General features: G+C 39.0%; 2 protein-coding genes across 2 annotated transcripts in view; both read left to right on the forward strand.

Annotated features, from left to right (window-relative positions):
* Positions 1 to 10,489: 10,489 nt before the first annotated feature.
* On the forward strand, positions 10,490 to 21,917 carry LOC139715272 (histone H3.3A). The gene is made up of 4 exons (XM_071626854.1): positions 10,490 to 10,533; positions 16,448 to 16,612; positions 17,264 to 17,412; positions 18,939 to 21,917. Exons 2-4 carry the CDS (start codon positions 16,480 to 16,482, stop codon positions 19,065 to 19,067), a joined length of 411 nt encoding a protein of 136 aa, XP_071482955.1. The 5' UTR covers positions 10,490 to 10,533; positions 16,448 to 16,479; the 3' UTR covers positions 19,068 to 21,917.
* Positions 21,918 to 24,122: 2,205 nt separating this feature from the next.
* LOC139715321 (ribosome quality control complex subunit NEMF-like) overlaps positions 24,123 to 25,689 on the forward strand; it is a 50,009-nt gene continuing 48,442 nt past the window's right edge. The window contains exon 1 of the mRNA XM_071626898.1: positions 24,123 to 24,261. Within this exon, the coding sequence (XP_071482999.1) occupies positions 24,203 to 24,261 (59 nt within the window). The 5' untranslated portion in view covers positions 24,123 to 24,202. The remainder of the gene's footprint in view (positions 24,262 to 25,689) is intronic.

A 25,689-nucleotide genomic window follows, 5' to 3' on the forward strand; every position in this document is an offset into this window, starting at 1 on the left:
AATAAAAGCTTAAAGTTCAGAGGTTTGAATTGTCTATTTGACCTTAATCTTTTCATCGAAGGTAACATTAAACAGCATGAAGAGCTGCATTTGAATACCTACAATGAACTATGCACTTGAGTAAGTTGAAGTCAGTTTGAAGGTCGCTGCAAAAATTAGCACACAAAGTATGATCATTATTCCTCTACACCAGGAAATGGTCCAGGAATCTTGGAAAGGAAGCATTATCTGGATCAGAGTATAGAGGGTAAGACGAATAACAATAAGCCTTTATAATGTATTCTGAATCACAGCTATCCTTAAAAGTTTTCTGGATATTGGACACATTCATCACATGGCATATACATGTATGGTATAGCTTCCAGAGGACTGTATGCAGGATTACTGAACAAAAAACAAGTGACAATGAAAGATATTCAAAGACCACATTCTATCAAAGTGCCATGATTACAACACATCCTTCTTCAACTAAACTGTAAGCAAAATACAATAACAACAAAACAGCAAGACACCCACAGGTTTTGCGCTCACCTGAGCAGCACAAGTTATCTTCTTGGCACTCCACTTGAGGCAAACTATTTACAAATCTTGAGATTCTGGGATTGCTGCACCTCCATCAAGCAACAACCTCCTAATTTGGGGCATCGCAGTCACACCTGCCAGGTTTAGTCAAAATCCAGCCCTCAGTTTTTGAGAAATAGATGAAAGTTTGGGGTACTTGGGCCCTGAACTAGGGGCCACCCTAGGACACAACCATTTAATATATTATACAAGCAACAGCTACGTTAACACAGAGACTAACCATTGACGATTAGATCTTGCCCCTTTAACTACGAAGCCAGTCCACACGGCACGTACAGCTGTAATCTTAAAGGGAAGATAAACCCCAAGAGCAATGTGGATTGAGTGAAAGCAGCAACATTAATAGAACACATCAGTGAAAGTTTGAAGAAAATCGGACAATCGATGCAAAAGTTATGAATTTTTAAAGTTTTGGTGTTGGAACAGCTGGACGAGGAGACTACTAAAGGTTATGACGTATGAGTGGACAACAATACCAAGAAAATATAAAGAAAATTCTACAAAAATCCATTTTTCATGAAAATTACAAATTCCATCAGCTTGATATTGACATATGTTAAGGGTTGCAATTATTCCCCCTGCTTTCTGAAAGAGGTTGGTCCATTGCTCTTTCATAATTCTAGAAAAGTGAATTTTTGTTGAATTTCCTTTATATTTTCTTTGTATTGTTGTCCACTCATACGTCATATCCTCTAGTAGTCTCCTCATCCAGCGGTTCCAACACCAAAACTTTAAAAATTCATAACTTTTGCATCGATTGTCCGATTTTCCTCAAACTTTCACTGATGTGTTCTACTAATGTTGCTGCTTTCACTCAATCCACATTGCTTTTTGGGTTTACCTTCCCTTTAAAGATTGAACATTTGAGTGAGAGTCCCACTCAATGGTCAAACCACAGGACTGGAGGAAAGACATGTGCACACAGCACTAGTGATAAACCTGATCGTACTGCGACAGTAGTGTACAACACCCTCTGGAGGTTGACCTAGAAGTTGGGGGGGGGGGAGGGTTCATGGAGAGGTCACACTAACTTTTGAGCTTGTTGATTACCATGTCCACTCAACACTCAACTACGAGGAACCCCTGCAGCTCATGGATACTGTAAAAGTGGTTTCTTTCGCGTACAGAAACTTTCGCAGTTTCCATCGGTGCGGACTTTTTCGCGTGTGTTTAAATTCGCGGTCGGTAATGATAGCGTTGTACAAGCGACGAGTTCAAAACATTTTCGCGTGATGTTAAATTCGCGGTTCAACCTCAAAGCGCGAAAAGCGCCAAAATCAAACCACCGCGAAAGAAACCACTTTTACAGCAGATTGCTCATAGAATTTCAAAGCCAAAGATGGAAGAAAAATAGATAATTTTGTCTACAAAATATGTCAAACATGGGTTTTTTTTTCACTCAGCCGCTGCTAAATATGCTTGGATATCCAACCATGACTATAACGAATGGGCACTTGCCCATCATAAAGTATGGGACCCTTGCCCAAATGCCCATTTCATTTTCAGCAAGTTGGACAAATACTTTCTGTAAAACCATGCTGATTCATGAAGGTCAATTCGCACTGCCCATGACAACTTGACGAGTACACTGTGCATTCATCAATGATTTCCAGTAATAAGTGTAGGTGTTCTGTTATGTCCTGATCAATCCTAGGAAGGTTAGAGTCCATTTCTCCATGTAGCCTCCTTGAATTAATTGAGCATTGAGGCCCAACCAATCGGCATTTTTGTTTCCTAGTGGTTTTCTGAAGGTCCTGTGATAAAGTGACATGATGCACCAAGGTTCAACAACCAAACATATCACATACTTTTTCTTAACAAATTAACCTGCCCTTGTCACATTTCCCATTAATCACAACCACTTCAACCACCATGATCTGAATCTCACGCCAGCTTTTTATAAAACATGATCCTGACCCCCGATTGCATAAAACCCTTACCGCTGGACTTACCGCTCCTTTCTAGCGGTAAGTCTTCAAATTAGCGGTAAATTTTATAATCCTTGATGCTGATTGGCTGTGATGCCTAATTTTGACGGTAGTTACAATTGAAATTCAACAGTAAGTTTTATGCCACGGGCCCTAGGGGCCGTTGCTTATGCTGGGGTGTTTTTTTTTCTCTCTCTCTCTCTCTTACCTGGTAATTCCATGACACATATTTTATGGCAGTCGATACATTGTCATGCCACATGCGTATATTTTTTTAAATACTTGAGACATTTTAGCACATAATTTATCAACAATACTATGTTTCAATTGTTTCACATGCAGCTGTGATTTTTTTCGTTTTCGAATATTTTTTGTTTGTTTATATAGTGCAAGAGATAGCATGTAGATAAAACAGGGGTCAACACATATTTGACTTTCTTTGCTGAGATTATACAGTTTACACTGTATTCAGTAAGAGCCTTTGGGCACCTTTTACAGCCAGCTTGCACATGCATGGGCGTTCTATTTCATGGCTTGTCTGCGCTGGATGCCATGAGAAGCTTGCATGAAAGGCGCCCAAAGTCTGGTGGACAGAGAAATAGAACCCATGATACCTACAGTCTGTACAAAGTCAAGTGATTAGTTTGCTGACAAATTTGAGTACCCACCTACAATGTACTCTATCAGTATGGAATAGTAATTTGGAATGTATGCACAAGATCAGGTTAGTTCTGATTTTATTTTTCTCCTTTTAAACATTCGTAATATGATGTTAAACTTCAGTTTCATGGAGTTGATTCGTGAGTGGAGAGGTGAGAGCTGTAGAAAAAAGCACCAAAAATTTTCAGTCGAATCAGGGTGATAGGGGCGGCAGCCCTGCATTGAGCGAACCCGCTTGCGCCTGTGTTTCAGAGGGTCGATACACATCACGTCGGTTGATTAAAACTCAATTTTAGTCCAAAAGCACGCAGAGAATTTTTCTTCTTCTCATCATAGAGAGTGGACATGTTTGTGTTGTGTTACACACACATGTCCACGCTCTATAATGACAAGAAGAAAAATTCTCTGTGCATTTTCTGACAAAATAATATGTCAGATGTGAGATGGATGAAAAGTGAACAGGAGCCAGGAGGCCTCATTCATGAGCATCTCACCCCGAGGCAGGGTTTCATAAGCATCACTGGGATGCGCATGAGGAGGAGGGATCCTTTAGAGCAGGAGCCCCCCTCCACTGAGCGGTTTCCTGGAATGAACTCGACTCTGGACCTGTGAATTTAAAGGGAGGGTACAGTATTTGTTTGAAGATGAAGAATGGGCTTTTGGAACTGTTTGCGTGATACCAATAAACCACTTATGAAATAGTATAAGTACAGAGCATACCATCGTTAGAGGAATTAAAAGTTTATTTGATGAAATTCAGAAGTAAAACAAAGCGATTGTAACTTCAGATCTAGACTACACGTATCACATTCACATTCAAGTTTTGTGACTGTTCGTAAAAAAAATTGTGACCTAAATTTACGAGATGTTTGGATGTAAGACGTAGCAAGTCAATACATTAACTTACTAAAATTAGAACATTTCTAATATTAAGGTGGGTCCTACTCTAACTGTGACCGGCAGCCCCATACGCATAGCATAATGGGGCTGCGCACTGTCGCTGTAGCATTCACGATCATGACAAGCTAGTATCGCGGATAAGTATCAACTTAAAATCAAACAATTCTTTCAATTTGAAGACTTACCAGTAAAGTTGAAGTATTGACAACAGGCTTCGGGCAACGTTTGGTTCTGCTAATAGTCCCTTTCTGTTCGAATTGATGACTTAATGTGACACGGTCGATAGGAACCTGGGAGAGCTACACTGAATTGACGGCCAGAGCATGCGCACACAGACATCTTATCCGGTCATGAATTTCATGTGATGTGTGCGCATGCGCTGGCCGTCAATTCAACGTAGCTCTCCCAGGTTCGTCTCGACCGAGTCACATTAAGTCATCAATTCAAACAGAAAGGGACTATTGGCAGAACTAAACGTTGCCCGAAGCCTGTTGTCAATACTTAAACTTCACTGGTAAGTCTTCAAATTGAAGAAATTTTTCGATTTAAAGTTGATATTTATCCGCGATACTAGCTTGTCATGATTCTGAATGCTACAGTGCGCAGCCCCATTACGCTATGCGTATGGGGCTGCTGGCCGCAGTTACGTCCTACTCTAAACCCCGGGGCGCTCCTTGTACACAGTTATACTACGCGTTGGGGCCGGTCGCAGTTAGGTCCTCCTCGATCCTCCTACGTCTTAGTCCTACGTACTACTACTAGACTCTAGTACCTATATACCTTTCACTATCTGCTATCGCTAGTCTATGTTTTTGTTATCTCAGCTATTTCATAACCAATTTTCATCAAATAAGCGTTTAATTCCTCATGGAATTACATCAGTTCGGGAAACCCACTCACAAGGGGGGTCCCTCCTTATAAGTAACCCGTCCCCCTTATAAGTAACCCCGTCCCCCTTATAAGTAACCCCCGGGGCACCCCTTATAAGGAGTCTCCACGCTTTTTTGCAATGCAACGCGAAAATGAAAGAACTGCGGCAATTCGCTTGATTATGTCCATAAAGCTTCACAAGTTTCCTAGTTACTCACGAAATTTGAGCAAAATCGGTTTGAGGCATCATATCTAAAATCATGGATTTAAATGCGATGTCAAACGACCCATGCGAATGCTGAAATGCGAGCGATTACTGGCGTGAGTGTCGCCAGGCGCGGCGGCGCGGCAATGCTTGAGTGCAGACGTGGCGACTGAGTGGCAGACTCAGTCCCAATGCTTGAGTGCAGACGTGGCGACTAAGTGGCAGACTCAGTCCGCGCCTGGCGACACTCACGCCAGTAATCGCTCGCATTTCAGCATTCGCATGGGTCGTTTGACATCGCATTTAAATCCATGATTTTAGATATGATGCCTCAAACCGATTTTGCTCAAATTTCGTGAGTAACTAGGAAACTTGTGAAGCTTTATGGACATAATCAAGCGAATTGCCGCAGTCCTTTCATTTTCGCGTTGCATTGCAAAAAAGCGTGGAGACTCCTTATAAGGGGTGCCCCGGGGGTAACTTATAAGGGGGACGGGGTTACTTATAAGGGGGACGGGTTACTTATAAGGAGAGGCCCCCCTTGTGAGTGGGTTTCCCGAACTGACATGCTCATTCGCATTTCATGAAGTTTGTTAGTACATTACGGTATCTTGAAAAAAAAAAAAAAAAAAAATTAGAAACCTGGGGGGCTGAAGTTAATTTAGGCTAACTGCTAGGTCTCCATCAACCAAAAGCAATCCAGGGTGGTCCACAACTTGAAATTTTACCATGTTGCAAGTTCAGAATCTGAGAATATTGCAGAAATTGAATATGCGCGGAGCGCACACGATGAGTATGTAGTACGCAATATTATGCTGCTTACATTCAATGTTCTCTCTCATGTTTTGCACACAAATATCTAAAGTACCTGGTAGTTTGATGTCTCTTATGTTACGCACATGTTTTGCACATTTTTAAATACTTTTACCTTGAGCTTGTTGCAAATTCTTGAGGATGTTGCATAGCATGTTGCTGGCTTTTTAGGATGTTGCACAAGAATTTTAGCATGTTGCAGCGACATGCTAAAACCCCTCGTGGACCACCCTGCAATCGTGACTAGCCCTGCCCCTGGCTATGGATGTCTATTGTCGTGGCCGAGCGAGGAGAGTATCGTCAGTTGCTAGTTGAATGGATTGGATCTATCTTTGATATCTAATCTAATTTCTTTCCAAACTAAATTGATTTACTTAGGAACCTACCTGGCTGGCTGGTTTGGTGTTAGAGCGTAACTTGTTAGACTTTCGAGCAATCAATGGGGCCAATGTCGTCTGTTGTAGTCCCGATTCCACTTGAAGTGAATAAGCCGTCGGCCGTCAGTGCAGACTTACAAATATCAACCCTTCTTTTCTGTCGAACGCTCTACCATTTTCTGCCACGAACATGGCGTTTAAAATTGCGAAGAGTCGAGACGGGAGATAGTAAAATTCGACCTTCCTTGAAAATTGTGGGGGCTTTGACAGTAACTAAAAAGAACGACTTGCTTCTGCGACCCCGTAGGCCAGTCTGTTCCTGTTCACAATCAGCGCCCGACTAGACTCAGTCTGTTGTGTGTGTGTGTGGACCGTGGCAAAGATCCTGTGTAGATCTTTGGTGGTGGCGGTGGACATCGCATCGCTGGTGCGGTGGTGGTTTACCAGCATAACAATACAGCATGTGATGTCATCTCATACAAAGTCATATGACAGCTCACACAGCTGAGGCGGTAGACTCAAATCTGTCAAACGAAATATGTACAAAGAGATTTTCCCCCTGAAATCACATCAAGCAACAAAATGAGAAGGCTATGAATTCGATATGTGAAGTGGCGGATCAGGGAGGTGAGAAGATTACAGACTCATCGGGGGCGCCCCCTGAAAGAAATAAAGAGAAAAAGCATGAATAATGAAACCCGGAAGTGGCATCAGGAAAGTTTGTTGCGCCCCCTTTACGGAATTCATGGACTCACCCCTGGATGTAGGTCTAACCCAGTGGTCTAACCTTGCTTGATGAATAAAATACTTTGTAATCCATAAGCAGGGGCGGATCCAGGAATTCCGTAAAGAGGGGGCGTGTTTACAAAATTAAAGGGGGGGCGCACGCACCCCTCCCCCCATTTTTTTCTTTTTATTTCTTTTGTTTCCACAAAAAATAAAGAGGGGGCGTGCGCCGGTTGCGGTCCTCCCTGGATCCGCCCCTGCATAAGTACTACATACTAGTAGGCCAATCCAAATAAAATGTCAGGGTATGAAACTGTAACTTATTACCCACGTCTTGCAGAAAATCCCATTCGTTTTGCTTCAGTGGTCAGAGAAATGAGGATTTTTGCAGAGCATTTGTCAGGAGTCCCTTCCCTCAAAGTTCTGTCCATTGACGAGAGCATTCAAGTGCTAAACTTGGAAGAATCACATCCACGACATGCTTCACAACGATTCACATTTCACTGTGACCGCTTAACCAAATTGAATGGTTTTCTGCAAAATATAGGAAAGATGTTATATCTTTAGACCCTAAAATAGCATAGACTGTTTAATCATATTTGAAGCTATCAATGCAAAGATCCGATTGTGATTTTTTTTTTTTTTTTTGGGGGGGGGGACATACTGTATATCATACATCATTTTGTAAACTTATGGGCGCACTGATAGAGGCATCAACATATGGCAGAGTATACAGGGTGAACTAAACCCCTCAAAAAAGTCCTGCAATTCCAATTTGATCTACAATATTTCTCTTAAAACTACATCATTTCATTCAAATGTGACATCATAAGAAAGCCTGATTAATTTTCTTTATTACACTACAACGCCAACTCACTTGTTTAGATTATGCATTCCCGGAATGCACAGTATAACTGAGTATGAGGGAAGGTCGAATGTGAAAATAGAGCAAACGTATGTCAAACAGTATATTTCCCACTTTGCTTTGTCGTTTCAGGGAGGGAATGTGCTTAAAAAGAATGAATTGTGAGATTATCATTAGATTCCAGGCTTCATCCATTGCTGTAGTATCTGCAGATCAAAATTAAACATAAAGATTGACCAAACAGTCATCTAATGTCTAGGAAATGGGATTTTTTTAAAGTGCTCTCCTTTCAGCATTGTTTATTCCGGTGGCCTTTTTTCATCAAAACTGTACATTATCAATCGCAGAATTGTTGCGACTTTTCACTTTTGATCTGTCTCCATACTCAGCTGTTTTGCACATTCCAAGAACACCCAATCAGGTATAGCAAATGAGGTGTCATTTTAAAGATAATTAATCAGGTTTTCAAATGATGTCATATTTAATGAAGATAATGCTGGTATAAGAAATGTGATATATCAGACTTTGATTGCAGAACTTATTTTGAGGAGTTTAGAATAGGACGTGGGAGAAGCAGGACACCTCTCATAATTACTATCTCAAAATGTTTTGAACTAATCAGCTTTCAAGTCTTATCACCCATTAGGCATTGACATCAGGGTACAAGCCTATGGTAACTGCATGCTATAAATGTAGGATAAGTTCCAATAATTTGCACTAAAAGATTTTGCAAAAATACACTAAATTGTGATGTTAGCCGTCATTTTCAACTCCTTTTTTTTTCAGGTGCTGGGTGAATTGGGAAAGCATCACTGTCCCACTTCTCCCTGTATTCAAAGTTATGATAAAAATATCAAAGATTTTCTTATTTTCTTTATCTGGGTGCTTTTAACGCAACTGTCTCTGATGGACCATAATGGATATGTCACGTTTTGCGATGACACTCCTCAGGGTGCAAATATTCAAACACACACACACACACACACACACACACACACACACACACACATACACATAGGGCCTACGCACACATACACACACACACACTCTCATACACACACATTAATTTTATGCTTGTAATATTGTCTAGCCTATCTTATAGTTACTGTTTGTCCCACTCTATACCCTATAACAGACTCGATCAGAAGCCTTTCTTAAATCAATAATACAACAAATATGAGACTTTTATGAATATGAAGTAACAACCCACCATGTGGCCTATGTAGCATTAGTAGTCTGGGTCTTTGAGACATAGGCCTAATGTGGGTCCCATTCTAAATACATTTATATATATCAAAAGAAAGTTATTGGAGAACAGATTGGAGAATAAATTTCCCTCAATTGGGCTGACAAAGAAAAAAAAAGAAAGAAAAACGTCCTCACAGTTTGTTTGTTTGTTTTTTGCTCCCAGTATCAAGCCATTTAGCTATTTAGACATTATAGATTACACTTGTGCCAAAAAAGCTAACACTATGTTTATAGTATATATTATGAATTATTGAATTGCATTTTTATTTATTTATCTTTCTTTTTTGGGGGACTACTTACCATTTGCAGGTAAAACCAAAAAAAAAAAAACTGTAGTGCTTGTAGTTCTAAAATGTGAGTTAGGAATAGAAACAATCAACGTAAGAATGTTAATCATTATAATTAATATCAAGTATTGTTAAATACAAAAAAAAAATGAGTAAACCCTTATGCGCTTTATCAAAATGTTTTTTTTAGGATAAATCGTTTTTATGTAGTGAGGATTAGAAATATCTATATGGTATGGTAGGATGTTTTGTTATAGAACTGAACTATATACTTAGGCTAATTACATATGTTTTTTAAATTTCATATCGCGAACTTTTTTGATCACTGTTCCCAAAGGTAAACTGATAGTGGCTTTAGGTCTCTAATGCACAGCGTCACAAAATTATTGTTGTTTCTTTAAATACTTTGAGTAAATTTTACTAGCGCCATCATGTACGTGTAATACGTGCGAGTTAACACGCCGAACTACGTGCGCGTTCGAAGTGTGTGCGTACGTACGTACAGATGAAAACAGAGTGTGCATGGATTAGCACACAACACATGCACTCACGACGTACGTGCGTACACACAAACGCATCACACACACAGTGTATTTTTACATTGAACTTGTGGCGCCTTTTGAGAGACGTTCAAGAGCCTGCGAAAGGTGACTGTCTTTTTATTCCTAATTTTCTTCTTCATCGTGTATTGATGCATTAGTAAATCCATTGTTGTGGTCATCAGTCATTACTGTCCATACTGGGCTAACGTGTAGAAACTATTTACAATGACAACAAATGATTCTGATTCTGATAATCATGTCACTACATTTGTCAGTCGATCTCTGATCTATACTGCTGTACGAGAATGAATCGAATGCAATGTACACATGTGTATTGTACGCTACGTCCATACGTTACTGTACGTACTGTGTACTGTGTACATTGTACATAAGTGTGCACATTCGCTTTTGTTTTGATCAGACTGCGCCGTATGTGTGCTTGGCCTGCCTGCGGAGCTGCCTGCGCTCCTGCATGATCCCTTGAACATGGTGTTTTTGGAGGAGAAATAGTTAAAGCAGCAAGCAGGAAAGTAGGCCATTTTGACTTAATTGGGCGGTAGCTTGTTTATCGGGCAGTTGAGTTGGCATGGTTGGAGATAATTCAAAAAAGAAATAAAGGAAAGAGCCTTATTTGAAGCCAATTGATCAGAACCCAGATTAGATTAGATCTATAAATAGTAATGCTAATGGAGTAATGTTATTTGTTAGTAAACAAATGATGCACAGGATAGAGTGCGTTAGTGGAGGCGTATAGCGCACTCGAGGGTATTTACAATTGTAAAGCACGTTGCACTCGGAAATCCCGCACATGTAAGTACTGTACGTTACGTATAAGAGTACCAGGGGGGTTGGTTGGTGGTGGTGTTTATTGGCGCTTTTCAATCAATCTGATTATCTGCGCCACGTCTTCTCCATGCTATAGTACAGAGTCCATGAAAGAGTTTATATCATGGGGTGTTTCACAAAGCCGTTCTTAAAGTTAAGAAGGACTTATGTGCGACTGGTGATCAGTTCTTGTTAGTGGTGTAACCGATCATCCGATCCGATGCCGATCCGATACCGATCACGCATGATCGGCAATTTTTTACCGATCGCCGATCTTCGAAAAAAATCGGCATATCGGTGACTAATAAAACGCAAAAAAACAAAATCGAAAAAAAAAACCCCCAAAAACCAACATATGCCACACCGTCGCCGCATCATTCACGTATATGTATTGTTCTCCTTTCTACAGTATTGACTCTCACAAATAGTGTAAGAACTTGACCGAAAGATCGGTCTGTATTTGGTCGTCGGGGATATGTTCCACGGAGACTGCGTGTGGCTTAACGGAATCCCTGGCCCTCTTACGAGGATGGAGCGATAACGTAAAAAAATAAAAATGAAATACATTGTACTCTTGCGGGCGGAACGGATCTTTCTGTCTATGTAAGAACATAATCAACGTTTCGCACAGCTTTACTAACTTGCGTCGATGAAAAATGTTAATAAAAGTAACTGTTGACACTTATCAGGTAACTAATTAGAACAGAAAGAAAGATCCATCTGTCCGGAGGAGCCTTTTTTTTTTTTCTTCTTCTTCTTCTTCTTCTTTTTTTTTTTACGTTATCCCTCTCCTCCGGAGACTTGACCGATCTTTCGGTCACGTATGAGAATGTTTGTATCGGATTTTATCTTTCTGGGGATTTTGTTTTCATGGAGCATACACGCGATTAAGAAGGAAGAAGAAAAATCGGAGGAAGAAGAAAAATAGTGCAACTAACGGAGCGGTATCGCACTGTCAAGAAAAAAACAAAACAAAAACGCTGGAGTCTATTAGCTTAACTTGCTCGCTGAAATGAATGAATAATGTGACTTTCAGTATCCGGAATTGTCTTCTCTACGATATTGATGATACTTATCACGTATTGTAATTACGATATAAAATGTATGTTTGCGTCGCATTTTGTTCTTTCGTTTGTTGTTTGCTTTTCTACTTCAAGGATCACGCAATTTACGACCAAAAGGAAAAAAAAAACAGAAAAAGGAAGGAGAAAACAACAATAACGAAGCGGCATCGATGCCCTGAAATTATCTTTTCTTTTAGGGAATGGCATATTGTTGATACTCATCACGTAACTTCAAGTGTTCAATATGTTTGCATCGTGTTTTATCCTTTCGTTTTTAATTTTCTTTATTTTACTTCAAAATAACGTTTTGTATATATATTGAAGAAACAACATCGGAAAGAAAATGAAGAAGAGTGAGAGGAAAATACAATGTAAAATAGTGCAACTAAATAACGAAGCAGCATCGCGTTACACAAAATATAACGTCGCGGGTGTGAAAGACAACGCAACACCGCAATTTAGTGTAACTGCAAGAAATTATTAATGATGAAAAAGTGGTAACTAACAATCATCATCCTTGGACCTTATTCACTATATTTCGAAGATCCGTCAATCCTGTAATAAAATTAGATTCGCTGTTCCGAAGGTTCGTTTAATCCGAACAATCACATGAAAACAAGCTTAGTCATTCCTATGTTTCGTTCGTCCGAGAATGAAACAAAGTCCGTAATTTTGAAGGTTCGCTCGATCCGAAAACGAAATTCGAAAACGAAGTTCTGTATTCCAATGTTTCTTTTATAGTCCAAAGTGAAGCAAGGTTGATGGAGGTTGTTGTTCCTGCAGAAAAAAAAAAGGGTTTGAAGGTCCGCTCATCTGAAAACGAAATACAGTTCGTTATTTCTTATTCCATAAATGAAGTAAGGTTAGTTTTGCCGAAGGTTCGTTTGTCCAAAATGAAAAACAAACAAACAAAAATCTTTATTTCAATGGTTCGTTTAGGCCTATCCTTTGCACTCTCAAAAAACGTGGTCACTTTTTTTTTTCCAAAATCGTCTGATCACTTTTTCATGATCAGATTCGTGTCACTTTGACTCGAATCTAAAACTAAATGAAATTCATGCGAAGGTTCGTTAAATTCGTAGATCTTTAAATAGAAAAAAAGCGAAAGACCGTTCATCCGGGAAATGAAATAAAGTTCGTAATTTCGAAGATTCGTTAGTGCGCTTTCCTTGTTTTAACTAAATTTAAATATAATTAACGAGTCGTATCTATTTTTTTTAAAATAAAAAACGCTTTTTTGATTTAATATTTTGGTTAACGAAGCTGCGGAATAGCGAACTTTAATTTCATTTTCGTATAAACGAAACTCTCGAACAACCGCACATTGTTCTGATTAACAAATCCTATTTCATTTTCCGATTAACAAGTAACTATACCGAATATTTGTGATTCAGAATAATGAAGCTTCGGAATTAAAGGCAAACAAAATATTTTAAAAACCGCAAAAGAGAGGATAAAATGCGATGGAAATACATCTAGTTACGTGGTAAGTTAACAGTTATTTCACTCAAAAGATAATTTCGGACACTTTGGGTCCTTGTAATTTCACAGCGACGCAGCGTTAATAATGCACGGATACCGCTTCGTGAAAGTTGCGCTATATTTTCTTCTACCTGTTCTTCATTTTCTTTCCTTGTTCTTCTAAGGGTGATCCCCGAAATTAAAAAAAGAAATGCAAACGAATGGATAAAAAGCGATACAAACCTATAACAAAATATGAGGCCTACGTGATTTATATATGTGTCAACAATTATATCATAAAAGAAAACATGATTTGGAAGACTTTACGTCACATTTTCAGCAATTAACGCATCGTTGATAGTGCGATGTCGCTCTCGTTAGTTCCACCTGTATCGTACGTATTTTTCCTTACTTTTGATGTCTTTTTCTTAACTTTTTTCTTCTTAAAAAAGGATAAAATGCGTTGCAAACATATACTTTAGTTACGTGATAAATATCATTATCAACGATCATGTAATAATAAAAGATGATTTCGGACACTTCAGGTCAAACTTCACAGCAACGCAAAAATGCAGCGTCTTCAACCTCTTCACTTTCTTTCCATGTTATTTCTTCAATTTAGAATAGCGTGATCTTTGAAGTATAAAAAAACAACAACAAAAGGACAAAATGCGATGCAAACATTCACTAAGTTACGTGATGAGTATTAACACTATACATCATAAAAGAAAAGATAATTTCAGACACTTAAGTCACAATTTCAGCGGCGCAAAATGAAGCAAAACGCAGCGTCAATAGTGCGATGCTGTTTTGTGACATAAGTTTCCCAAATATTTGAGTTAACATTTTTAATCGGCGCAAGTTAGGAATGGTGTTCGACACACAAGTATGTTCGTGTTTGTGAGAGTAAACGCGGAAGAAAGGGGCGTAGGCCTATTGTAACGATCACATTTTTGATTTTTTTTTTTTGGTAAAAAAAAAAATAAAAAAAAATCACATCGCGGAAACGCGCGGGTGCGCTGCCCGGGGATCGGGGGGGGGGGGGGGGGGGGGGGTAAAAATATGCAAAACATGCGAAAATACGGTGCCGATCATTTTGCCGATTTCCGATCCGATACCGATTTTTCGGCAAATTTGCCGATCCGATTTTCCGATCCGATCATAGCTCCGGTTTACACCACTAGTTCTTGTGCTGAATTATTGAGATTCTGATAAGTATAGCACACACAAACTGATCACCAGTCGCACTTAAGTCCTCCTTAACTTTAATTTAAGAACGGCTTTGTGAAACACCCCCCTGTATACGTACGCCACATAATATGTTATGCACACAAGAAGAAAGGCCGGCCGGCAGCCCGAACTAGAAGTTGTTTACAGGATTGACAGCGCGTATAGTAGCGCGCGACCCACTAAACAACTGATTGAGTGCGCACTGGTACTGCAGTGCGATGGTACTAAAGTAATCAAAGCCCACGTGACTCATTTCAGCGCTTCCTATTGGCTACGTTCTTGAACCCATTTTATAAAATAGAATATTAGAAATCCTGCCACTTACATTGTAACTGTTAGATAACTAGTCTAGTGCCAGTTTGGCATTGCCATTCAGTCCGGGAAACCCGCTCATGAGGCGTGCTACCCCGTACAAGCACTCCTCCGCCTCACGAGGCCTCCGGAGAGCCTCATGACGCCCCCGGCCCAGGGAGAGAGACTCATGAAGCTCCCTGTTCACTTTTTATTCATCTCACATCTGACATATAAATTGTCGCAACTTTGTATGGTGATTTTTTTGTTACGCACACATGCCCATGTCCACTATCCATGTTGCAAAGAAGAAAAATTCTGTCTGTTTTTTTACAACAATCGAGTTTTAAATCAACCGATGCACAGCGACCCATCGAAACACAGGCGCCAGTAAGTGGGTTCGCTCAGTGCAAGGCTGCCGCACCTAGCTAGCGGCCTGATCCGACTATATTTTCGGTGCTTTTTTCTGCAGCACTCACCTCTCTACGCACGAATCGGCCTCTTGAAGCTGAAGTCTGACATCTTTTTACAAAAATTTGTAACGAAAAAAATAAAATCAGTACTAACCTGATCTTGTGCTTATATTCCAAATTACTATTCCACACTGATAAAGTAGGTGGGTATTCCCGTTTGTGAGCAAACTAATCACTTTGCAGGTATGACGGGTTCACTTTCTTCGTCAATCCCGCCGTCGGCTAACCTTCGGGCGCTTTTTCTGGAATCATCCCGCGGCGCAATGTCACATACACATCACATCACACATCCAGCACATATAGACAGCGTGCAAGCTCGCTCTGAAAATCTCACAGCTTGCGCGCTGACACAACACACAGTCAAACTACCTTCTCCTGACTGCGCATTTTGTTTTGTTTGGTTTTTGTGTTTTTTCCCTGAATTCTCACTGTGCTAGCTCAACACATGGAGCAAGCACCTTTCATAGTCACCTACATTGTACACAGTAAACTAACAGGGCAGTGAGCAGAAAATGGCAGGCGGTTTCTTCTGCTACCATTACTTTAACTGCTAAAAATACTTACTTTGAGAGTCTTTGTCACCATAGAACCCCAAAAATGATTTAACAAAGAGATGAGGGGCATCACAGCTAAAAGAAAAAGGACACACCTTTGCAAAGGTGTGCTGTACATGACCACAGGGGCACGACGGCCAATAGAACATTCATTATACTTTTGTCAATTACTAGTACATCCTTAAACAGTAACAATCTAGTGATTTTGTTTTCATACATATGATATTTCTCCTGGAAATTAATTTTCAAGATTTAAAAAAAAAAAAGATAGTAAGTCTTTTAACTGAAAATAGAATGAAAACAGCTTTTGCAGACTTTGTGTAGAGAGTAATATCATATTCAAACTTTCATTCTTTTGGCAATAACCTCATCAATGATTGTGATAAAAGCTAAATTACTGGATGTTGCTTCATGTCTATGGTTACATATAAAAAAAAAAGAAAATAAATAAAACTTTCCCACATAGGGTACACAAGTAAATTCTACTGTACCTTTGCACTCAGTTACGCTCAGTAACATGCCAATCCCTTATTCTGACCTTTGCAGATTTTGCATTAATAGTGTAACTCTACTCAGCAATGGCCCGTACCAAGCAGACAGCCCGTAAGTCTACTGGAGGAAAGGCTCCAAGAAAGCAGTTGGCCACAAAGGCAGCTCGCAAGAGTGCCCCATCCACGGGTGGTGTGAAGAAACCACATCGATACAGGCCAGGTAACAAAAAGCAGATGTTTGGACATGGAACATGTTAAATTCCATAAAGCATTACTGTTGTGATTACATGTATACAGACTGTTTAGTTTATTCACAGAGCAAATGCAAAGTTTGGTAAACCACCGGAAATGTAACATGCAAAATTCAGCTTTTGTTCATTTTGATTTTGGTAGTCATATGATCTAGTAGATCATATGAAAAGAGACACAAATTTTTTTGAGTAATGACATCTAAACTATTGACATACCTGTTTAATGAATGATGCAGCCCAGTGTATTGTCATGAAATTTCAAGATCAGGGCCCCGTTTCATAAAACTTGTTATCAGTGGCAAGTTGCCATAGTTGTTATAAGCTAGCGAAATCCTTACATCTGATTGGCTAGGAGCAAATTTGTCATAGAAATGTGGCAGTTGTGACTAGTGACAAGTTTTATGAAATGGGACCCAGGTGTGGGAACAAATGTTGTTACTACTTGTTAAAAAGATGTAAGTGGATGAAAGCCATTACAATCAATTAGTAAAAAAATTACCAATATCACATGTGCCCATAATGGTGTCTTTCTAAAGAGCATAAGATGGATGTTTGTTAATCTCATGTACAGAAAAAATTGACTTGAGTAAAAATTTCTTTTTCTTTTTTTTTTTGTACAGGTACTGTGGCTCTCCGTGAGATCCGTCGCTACCAGAAAAGCACTGAGCTGCTCATCCGCAAGCTGCCTTTCCAGCGTCTGGTTCGTGAGATCGCCCAGGACTTCAAGACAGAGTTGAGGTTTCAGAGTGCTGCAATTGGAGCCTTGCAGGTCAGGATGATTTTCAGGCTGCCATTTAAATGTTTTGGTTGCTGTTCATTTTTTTTCTTTTTGGTGAGGTAGTTAGTCCCTCTAAGCTTAATATGAAAAAGTGGCCTCTCCTTATAACAATAGGCTTGCTGTCCAACTTCAATATTCTGTTACAAAGAGAAGTTCACCAGACTTATCATATTAAGTTAACCAACAATTCTGTTTTTCTTTAGCAGTTTTAACTAGGATGTGTGCATACCTATGGGATACACGACCGTCATTTCCTTACGGAAAGTTTGCTTTGGCCGAGGGAATAAGATGCCACATTTACTTTAGGGAAAAAGGACAACATGTCTGCCTTAATTCTCGCCACTGACAATAGGCGATATCAAGTGATATCAAACCTCTCAGGCTGGGGCAGTAACTTCCGGTTTCATGCATTTCGGGTTCTCCCCATAGAGATTGATCGATCTGTATAGTTCTCCCACTGTGGGTTCTCCGTGAAGAGTGTGCGAGCTAGCTCGATGCACGGCCTGTGCATGTGGTGCACCTCTACTGCTCGGTTCTACCCATCTCAAATCATTTTCCGAAGTATGAACGCGCTCTTTGTAAGGGACAATTAGTACGTAAATATATGAATACCGTTTGCATAGGCCTACTAATGTAATGCATGCGTTGCGTGCGCGATTGTACGGCACGGGGATGAGGTGCATCTGCCGTCCATTAACCAATGTCGTCTATGCAAATACCATGGTGAAGTGAATCAAGGATTACTTACTCCCCATTGTATCATTGGTCCTCTTCCGCTTTGCATTGGGGAAAACAGTAACTTCGCTGCCAACATCCAAGGCTGAGGTGATGGCAGAATCTGTGCTTGGCCACGTTGGAGACGAGTGCGTCCCAGCAACAATAGTTCCACTCCCAGTAGTACTAGCAGCAGCGTCGGCAGTAGTCACGGGGAGGAATGCTGTTGAGTGCCGCTCGGCTCGTCCATGTCGATTTTTGTCCAGTTTTTTCCTTTTAGCATCATCAGAAGTACACTCTGCTGCCTCACAGAAAAACCCCATGGTGTAATGGATAGTTATATTCAGGAAATAAACAAACTAAAGTCTAAACATATATATTTCTTTGGATCCAAAACAAAGCTGGCAAGTTTGCGAATCGAAAAGCACACACGCAAATCAATAACCGGAAGTCACTACCCCGGCCCTAGAGGTTCGATATCAGAGGTATCGTACGATATCACTTGATATCGCCTTGATATCACCTATTGTCGGTGGCAAGAATTGGGCTTACTGTTTTGCTTTTGTTTGTTTGTTTCTTTATTCTGGTGATGATGATGACTGTAAATGTGCAACCATTTCCTTGTGCTTGATTCATATTCAACTCTGTTGATGCTTGACTGACAGTTTGAGAGGACAGCAGTAAAAAAAAAAGGAAAAAAAAAAGAGTTTAGTACAAATTTGCAGTGGATAAATGTATAGCGTTTGGTGTATGCAATTGTGTATTATTAGTTTGTAATCAGATCGTTTCTGGAACCTCTGCAGGAAGCCAGTGAGGCCTATCTGGTTGGTCTATTTGAGGACACCAACCTGTGTGCCATCCACGCTAAGCGAGTCACCATCATGCCCAAGGACATCCAGTTGGCTCGCCGTATCCGCGGGGAGCGTGCTTAGAGGCTCAGTGTGTGTAATCGGCATTCTCATAGCATCCACTGTTTATGTCTGCTTTCTGATTTTGTCAAGTTGTGTAGTTCCTGCTTCATTATCACATTAATTAGAAGGATGTTGAGCATCAACAATCTCAATCCATCATGTTGAGTACCTGTTTTTGTGTGAAAATCTGTTTGCTATTATGAAAGTACAATGTTTTTGAATCACATAGGCGTTAGTTGTCTTCAACTGTTTCATGAATGTATCTTTGACATTATTATCTTGGAAGGGAAATTCACTTTTGTAGATTTCTTTTCACATTATTGCACCCATACTTTTTACTTGTGTTTCATGTACAGCATTTATGTCAGTGGGAGCCCTATGTATTATGTCAAGCCATATTTTAAGATACTCATGAACTCTACAGATACACTTCGTTGTCCCCCCTACCTCCTTGCCTCCTTCACTATCCCCCTCCCCTTTATTTTGTTTGTTTGTTTTTTCTGCAACTGATGTACTTTTTGTATCATTAGTTGAAACATTTGACAATTTCATTTGTTTGGTTTGAAACAAACGGTGATATTTTTTAGATTGTACAACAATAACTACAAAAGACTGAAAAATGTGTGCTCCATAGACTCTGATTTAAACAGCAAGTTTTCTTATGGTTAATTGTGGGTTTGATTACTCATCAGTGTGTCACAATCGATTTTATTGTTCAGTGTTTCATGACATGTCATATTTGCTTCAACATTCTCATTCCATTCTGTCATTTGAAAAAAAAGCAACAAAAACAAAAACACCCCAGAATGAAAAATTATTTGGAATGAAATTTGTGGGGAAAGGGGAATGCTAACAAAAAAAGCAACATGAAAAAAAAAACTAGCAAAAAATGAAACAAACAAAATTCTTTTAAAGAAAGAGGCTCTTCACATTGTCAACTATTTTAGGCTACACAACTACATGCATGCAGGAATATTTGATTTCGTACAGATAGATATACTCATTCATTTATAGATTAGAAAGCCCAGTATTGTTTGAAGTTTGTATCAAGACAAGACATATCCAGTTCTATTTGCAGTTCCTTAATTCTAGTAAACATTTGTTCAGAATATTCCTCATACTGTAATATCACAATGTTTATGTAAATAGTCTTCTTTCAGGCATTGTGCTGGTAAGTTTGTGAATGTGTTTGTGTGTTTGTATTTATCTTACATCTTAAGGAGATTAAGACAGTGGTGCTGTGGGTTGTTTTCATGTTTTAGAGTTGGCACTTTTTTTCTTTGAAACTAGTATTCTCCCGTAGTATAATGAGCATTTCACGCATGAGTGATGGTGGTCGTTTTTTCCTGACACCATTCTGTGGGTATAAATCTTCTCATTCCCAATTTTCAGTGTTTTGTGCATTTGAACTATTGGCTCTCCTGACTTCTCAGAAAGTTTGCAGTATTCAAGAATTATGCAATCTTTTACATCTTGATATCGTAGTTAAGTTTTGTTATTGCCATCTGATACCTTATGCGGTCATGTGTTCAGTAATGAAGTTCTGTGGTATGTTAACAGTTCACTTTTTCAAGAACTCATTTCCAGTACATTCTACTGGTAAAGGTACATTACTATTCGTTTTTCCTCCATTTGGTTGCAGTTCTTTGGCGAGGGAGACTTCCTCAGATCTGATTTAATAGGTAAATGATTGCATGAAAAGCTGTCAGACCAAGCTTTTGTACATGACAGGTGATGATGTTTTGTATGTACAAACATCTCCGTGTATGAAGCACTCAGTAGTCAGAAGCATTTTCTTATTGGAACGGCATATTCTGTTTGTTTTGATTCCCTCAACTGAAGTAATTTGCCTTTATGCCTAACAGATTATATTATCAGTTACATCGTTAAAAAAGGGAACCTTTGTAACAAACAGCATACAGAGAGAGAGAGGAGGGGAGAGAGAGAGAGGGAGAGAGAAGAGGAGAGAATGGTATCACACCTATTTTTTCAGATTTTATGTTTCTATTTCCCTTGTACACCATTGTAAGTTGTGAATGATTTCCATTAAATGATAATTTACCCCAAAGATAAATGTTAAGACTATGATCTATCGTGCTAAAGCAGCAGATCAGGACATGAATCTGAGCAGAATTACCTCCTGTATGAAGCTACTTATCCTTTAAATCACCAGCAAATGGATGTGTGACTCAAGAGGACCAAATTGTCTGCATTTAGTTGCCTCACATTGAAAAATCTGTGGCTGACCATGATTGGAAAATATATTCAGTGGTACGATGTCTGATAAATTCCGATGTCTTTACTTTTCCAGATAGTTTCAAATTCCAGATAGAATATTGGCAGTTATGATGCTGATCGGGTATTGTCTCAATAACTTTTTGATCTTTCCTGAAAGGCATCAGTGGGCCCACTTACAGCATTACTGTAATCTGTATTGTCAGTAATGTATTCTACTGTGTGTATGATTGAATACAGAATTATAACTACCTCTACATCACATCTTTGCTGCAGTTGGATCGTCCTAAGTGCTATACATACATTGTATAAATCTTCTCCAGCTTTCTCGCTTTATTTTGTTACCGTTCTGAAGACTTAAATGAATGACTGTATTGATAGTACACACTACCCAGCATCGAAGAAGATCCCACAAATTAAAGAATGGAAAAAGAAGTGACAGACATTCAGCATTATCTGAGTTATGCAGATTAAAGAGAATTTAAAGAAGATTGTGCTAGGTGCACTATTCAAGTGTGGAGTTTTTATGACTTTCCAGTCCTGTGCAGTTGTGATATACTTTGCGTTTCCTCATTCCGCAGCCTTTTAGCAAATTGTAGTACATGTAGTTTTACAATAAAAAAACAACTAATGGTGTAGTGAATATTTAGTTGTTGCATCATGCATCATTATTGCAGTCATGCTCTGTTCAGTGCAGAGTGCGTTGTGATCCGTGCAGCCCGAACTTGAGAACCTTGGTGTGTTGGTGCAGTTGGTAGTGATACATGTATGTAATGGAATACACTTGTCACAATGTCAATCCCAAGGAAATAGAATGGAAAGGCGGACGAATGGATGTTGATCAGCATGTGTGTGTTTGCCTTTTGTTGTGTTTGATTTCATGATGTAGAATTAAACATTTCATGCTGAGAGGCTTGTTATGAGGATCAGAGTCAAAAGCATAGATCTCTGTTCCACACAGGTCTTGTACATACACATACACATATACCAGGGAGGTGTCTGTCTTCCACCTCCCTGCATAAAACATATACAATTTAAGTGGTTTTTTTATAAATAAACACTAATAAGGCATGCAGTGTGTGTGTGTGTGTATACATTATAACGCTATTTTAGGGCCTATGGGGAATTCCATAATTTGTTAAGATTTTTTAAGATAATTTGGTAATTAGGGAGAATTTTATAAAAAAAGACAAAAACATTTTAATGCAACAACTGATCCCATAATTGATAAATGAAAACTAGATGCCTATCTAAACTTTACTGTATAACCAAAGGATACTATTTCCTTTGTTGTATATGATTAATATCGCAAAATAGATTTTTTGTATATTAACAATTACCCTTAGTGCATTAAAATGCGCTAAGGTGAATTATGTAACAAATCCGTGTGGCAAAATATAGGGTGCATTAGGAGAACTTTCCCATTGTGCAATATTCTCTGCTGCCCTCTACATTTCATTTTGCACAGTTTCAAGAGTGTAGGGGTACAGGAAAACTCTTTTTGTATTTGTATGTTTTATTGATTTTCATGATTACAAACAATACAAATTACACAATAATTATGAACATATGGAACAAAAAATATATAACTCATAAACAAGCATTGACAACGCTAAGGGGAATCGAATATTTCGCCCAAAGGACGGATTCCCTTAGGATACCTGGTTTTCACATGGAAATTCCCCCTGTGCCCCAAATCATAAATATATATATATATATATATATATATATATATATATATATATATATATATATATATATATAATGTGTGTGTGTACAAACAAACATGTAGGTAACCCTATACACAGCCTTCACAGATCACAGTACAATATCTTGACTGATGCTTGCATCTAGACAATCACTGATAAGGGAGTGGGCATACTACCCCACATATGTAGTCTCTTGTTTTCAGTGTTGTTTAATTTATTCATGTGTTTCTGTTTGAAATGTTAATTTATTCATGTGTTTCTGTTTGAAATAAGTCATGTAAATCGTGCGAATTTTGTTGGGGTTTTGATTGATTATGTAAACTTTTTTTTACTGTCTTTACTGAGGATGAAATAGATGTCTGGAATTTTTAGTGCTTTGTGAACTTGCCTAAAAAATAATAACAGGTAAACAAACATGTCCATAGTATGCTTTGCTTTGATTTTACTGAAGTCCTTCAAAGTAACCTTTCCTTCCAATGAAATGCACCTTTTGTAAAACACTTTATGAAAGATATTGCATATGCATGGCCCATTTTACCTGAAGATATACATGGAAACCATGGACCCTACCACCAAGACAAAGCTGAATGATAACACATGCGATGCCTTCCAAAATCAGATTCAGATTTTGTTTCCTCTTCAGGAATCTCAGAGCATCGCTCTTGATGCAAGGGATAACAATTATAATTCTAGGTGCAGCTATCTTTTTCCATGTGAGATATAGGCCATTCCGACTACAAAATACATGACAGAAGAAGAAAAAGGAAGGGGAAGGGGTGGGGAGGAGGGCGGAGGAGAAGGAAGTCGGTATGAAGTTTTTTCCCGATGATCCCGCACATGAATTTTATCTATCATTCAATGATTTTGTGAGCTACTGCTACAGCTGATACTGTCATAACTTTTTGTACGACGACTTCAGTGACACCATGAGAAATTCGTCACTGATTACCGCCTGAAAAAACAAAACAAAACAAAACAAAACAAAACAAAACACAGTGAAATGAAATTGATAAAAACACACGTATCTGCATTCCAGGCACTCATTTCGCGGGCGTGCATGTGATCCTTCTCCCTTGTTGCGTAATGTCCAGAGAGGGCTTTCTAAACTAATGTAACACAAACTGTACTCGAACACGTACATGCGGCGCTGTCGAACGTTATGCGTTGAGAGATTAATTCGTCATTTTTGCTGGAGGAGGAGTGCCTTTTAAGATGAAGTCACGATTTACTACCATCGACCTTCGGGCCCTGCTGTCTGAGATTGGTACAAAGTAAGAATAACGTTTTTTGATACCCCGCTCTGTACTGTTTTTACTTCATACGATGCACTGATACAGATGTTCCCACTGACACTGTGATGTAGTCCCACACCATCTGATTTATGTTACTATGGGTATGAACAGTCTCTTCTTTTCGTGTTCATCTTTTTACGGCCCAGCCGCAGCTTCACTTTTGAAGACCATTGCAGGTATATGCTGCCGGACTAGTGTGGCGACAGTCCTTGACATTGTACTTCTGCATTGCAGTACAGCGCCTTTAGTTTAGGTTACACTAAACTTAATTCAAAGGGCCGTGCATGCACAATACATATGAATTTAAAGTTTAATTCATTATTAATAATAGTCTATATCTGTGAGTGTGACTGTGCAACAATTAATTTAACTATTTTTCACTTAGACTCTATTTCATAAGTCATGTCACTTCACAGCACGTCGAGTCACGAAATAACACTGAATCGCCGTCAAAAATACGTCATAATACTTAAGGACTCAGTGCAAGACCATCAATGCATCTAATGGTGCGATTATGTGGATTTTGAATTAACTTTAGCGTCTTTATTGAAATTATGTTACATATGCTTGGAAGCTCAGACCTACAACTACATAAATCTCAATCCTGTCAATTTACGTCTTAATTTCAATTAATTTTAATCTTGTTTAATTTTAATTAATTTTAATGTTGTTCCGCAGTACAAATACAATGTATCGAAACGGAAAATGATAATTTATTGCTTTGTGTGCGCACTGCACTGAATGTAGATCTCTTCTCTCTGCATGGTTATCCTCTCACTAAAGTCAGAAGTGATCTGGATGATAATAGCTGCTAGCTGCACTAAAAAAGTCATGCTTTTGGGCATACGGCTTTGCATTCAAGCAGCGCGTATACGTAAATGATTGCTGTCATAGCAGACGATCAATGGTGACGCATACATTGCACTCATTATGAATCAATTTGAGTTAATGATGCAATATAGACAGATTTTTACAGTCAGAAATGCAAATTTTGCCCCATGGACATTGCATGGTGGCTCACTATGGATTGGAATACCATATCTAAGCCCAAGAAATCTATATTTCATGTGAGGAAAGTAAAATCTGAAGTATAGTGTAGAAATTTTTCATGTTTTGTAGCTGTTATGAGGGGTGTCCCTATGAAAGCGTGTGGATGCTGGTCAGATCTTAATACGTCACAGTGCAGTGTGTATTGTAATGTAAACTGAATAGAAAGAACAGAGGCTCATAGCACTCAGAGCTACCATGCATATTCCATGTCTAAAATGAATAAATTTACAGCAGTTGTGAGTCGGAAACAATTCTGATGAATTTATATCAATACTTGGGGCTGTAAACAAGTGACCAATTGATCAGGGCAAGTATGTAACTGTATAATCTTCACTTTTATAGTTAATTCATTTTGTG

The sequence above is a fragment of the Diadema antillarum genome, unplaced genomic scaffold (genome assembly GCF_040938485.1).
Source record: "Diadema antillarum isolate AM-2024a unplaced genomic scaffold, OU_Dant_1.0 scf00000046, whole genome shotgun sequence".
In the NCBI taxonomy this organism is placed as follows: Eukaryota; Metazoa; Echinodermata; class Echinoidea; order Diadematoida; family Diadematidae; genus Diadema; species Diadema antillarum.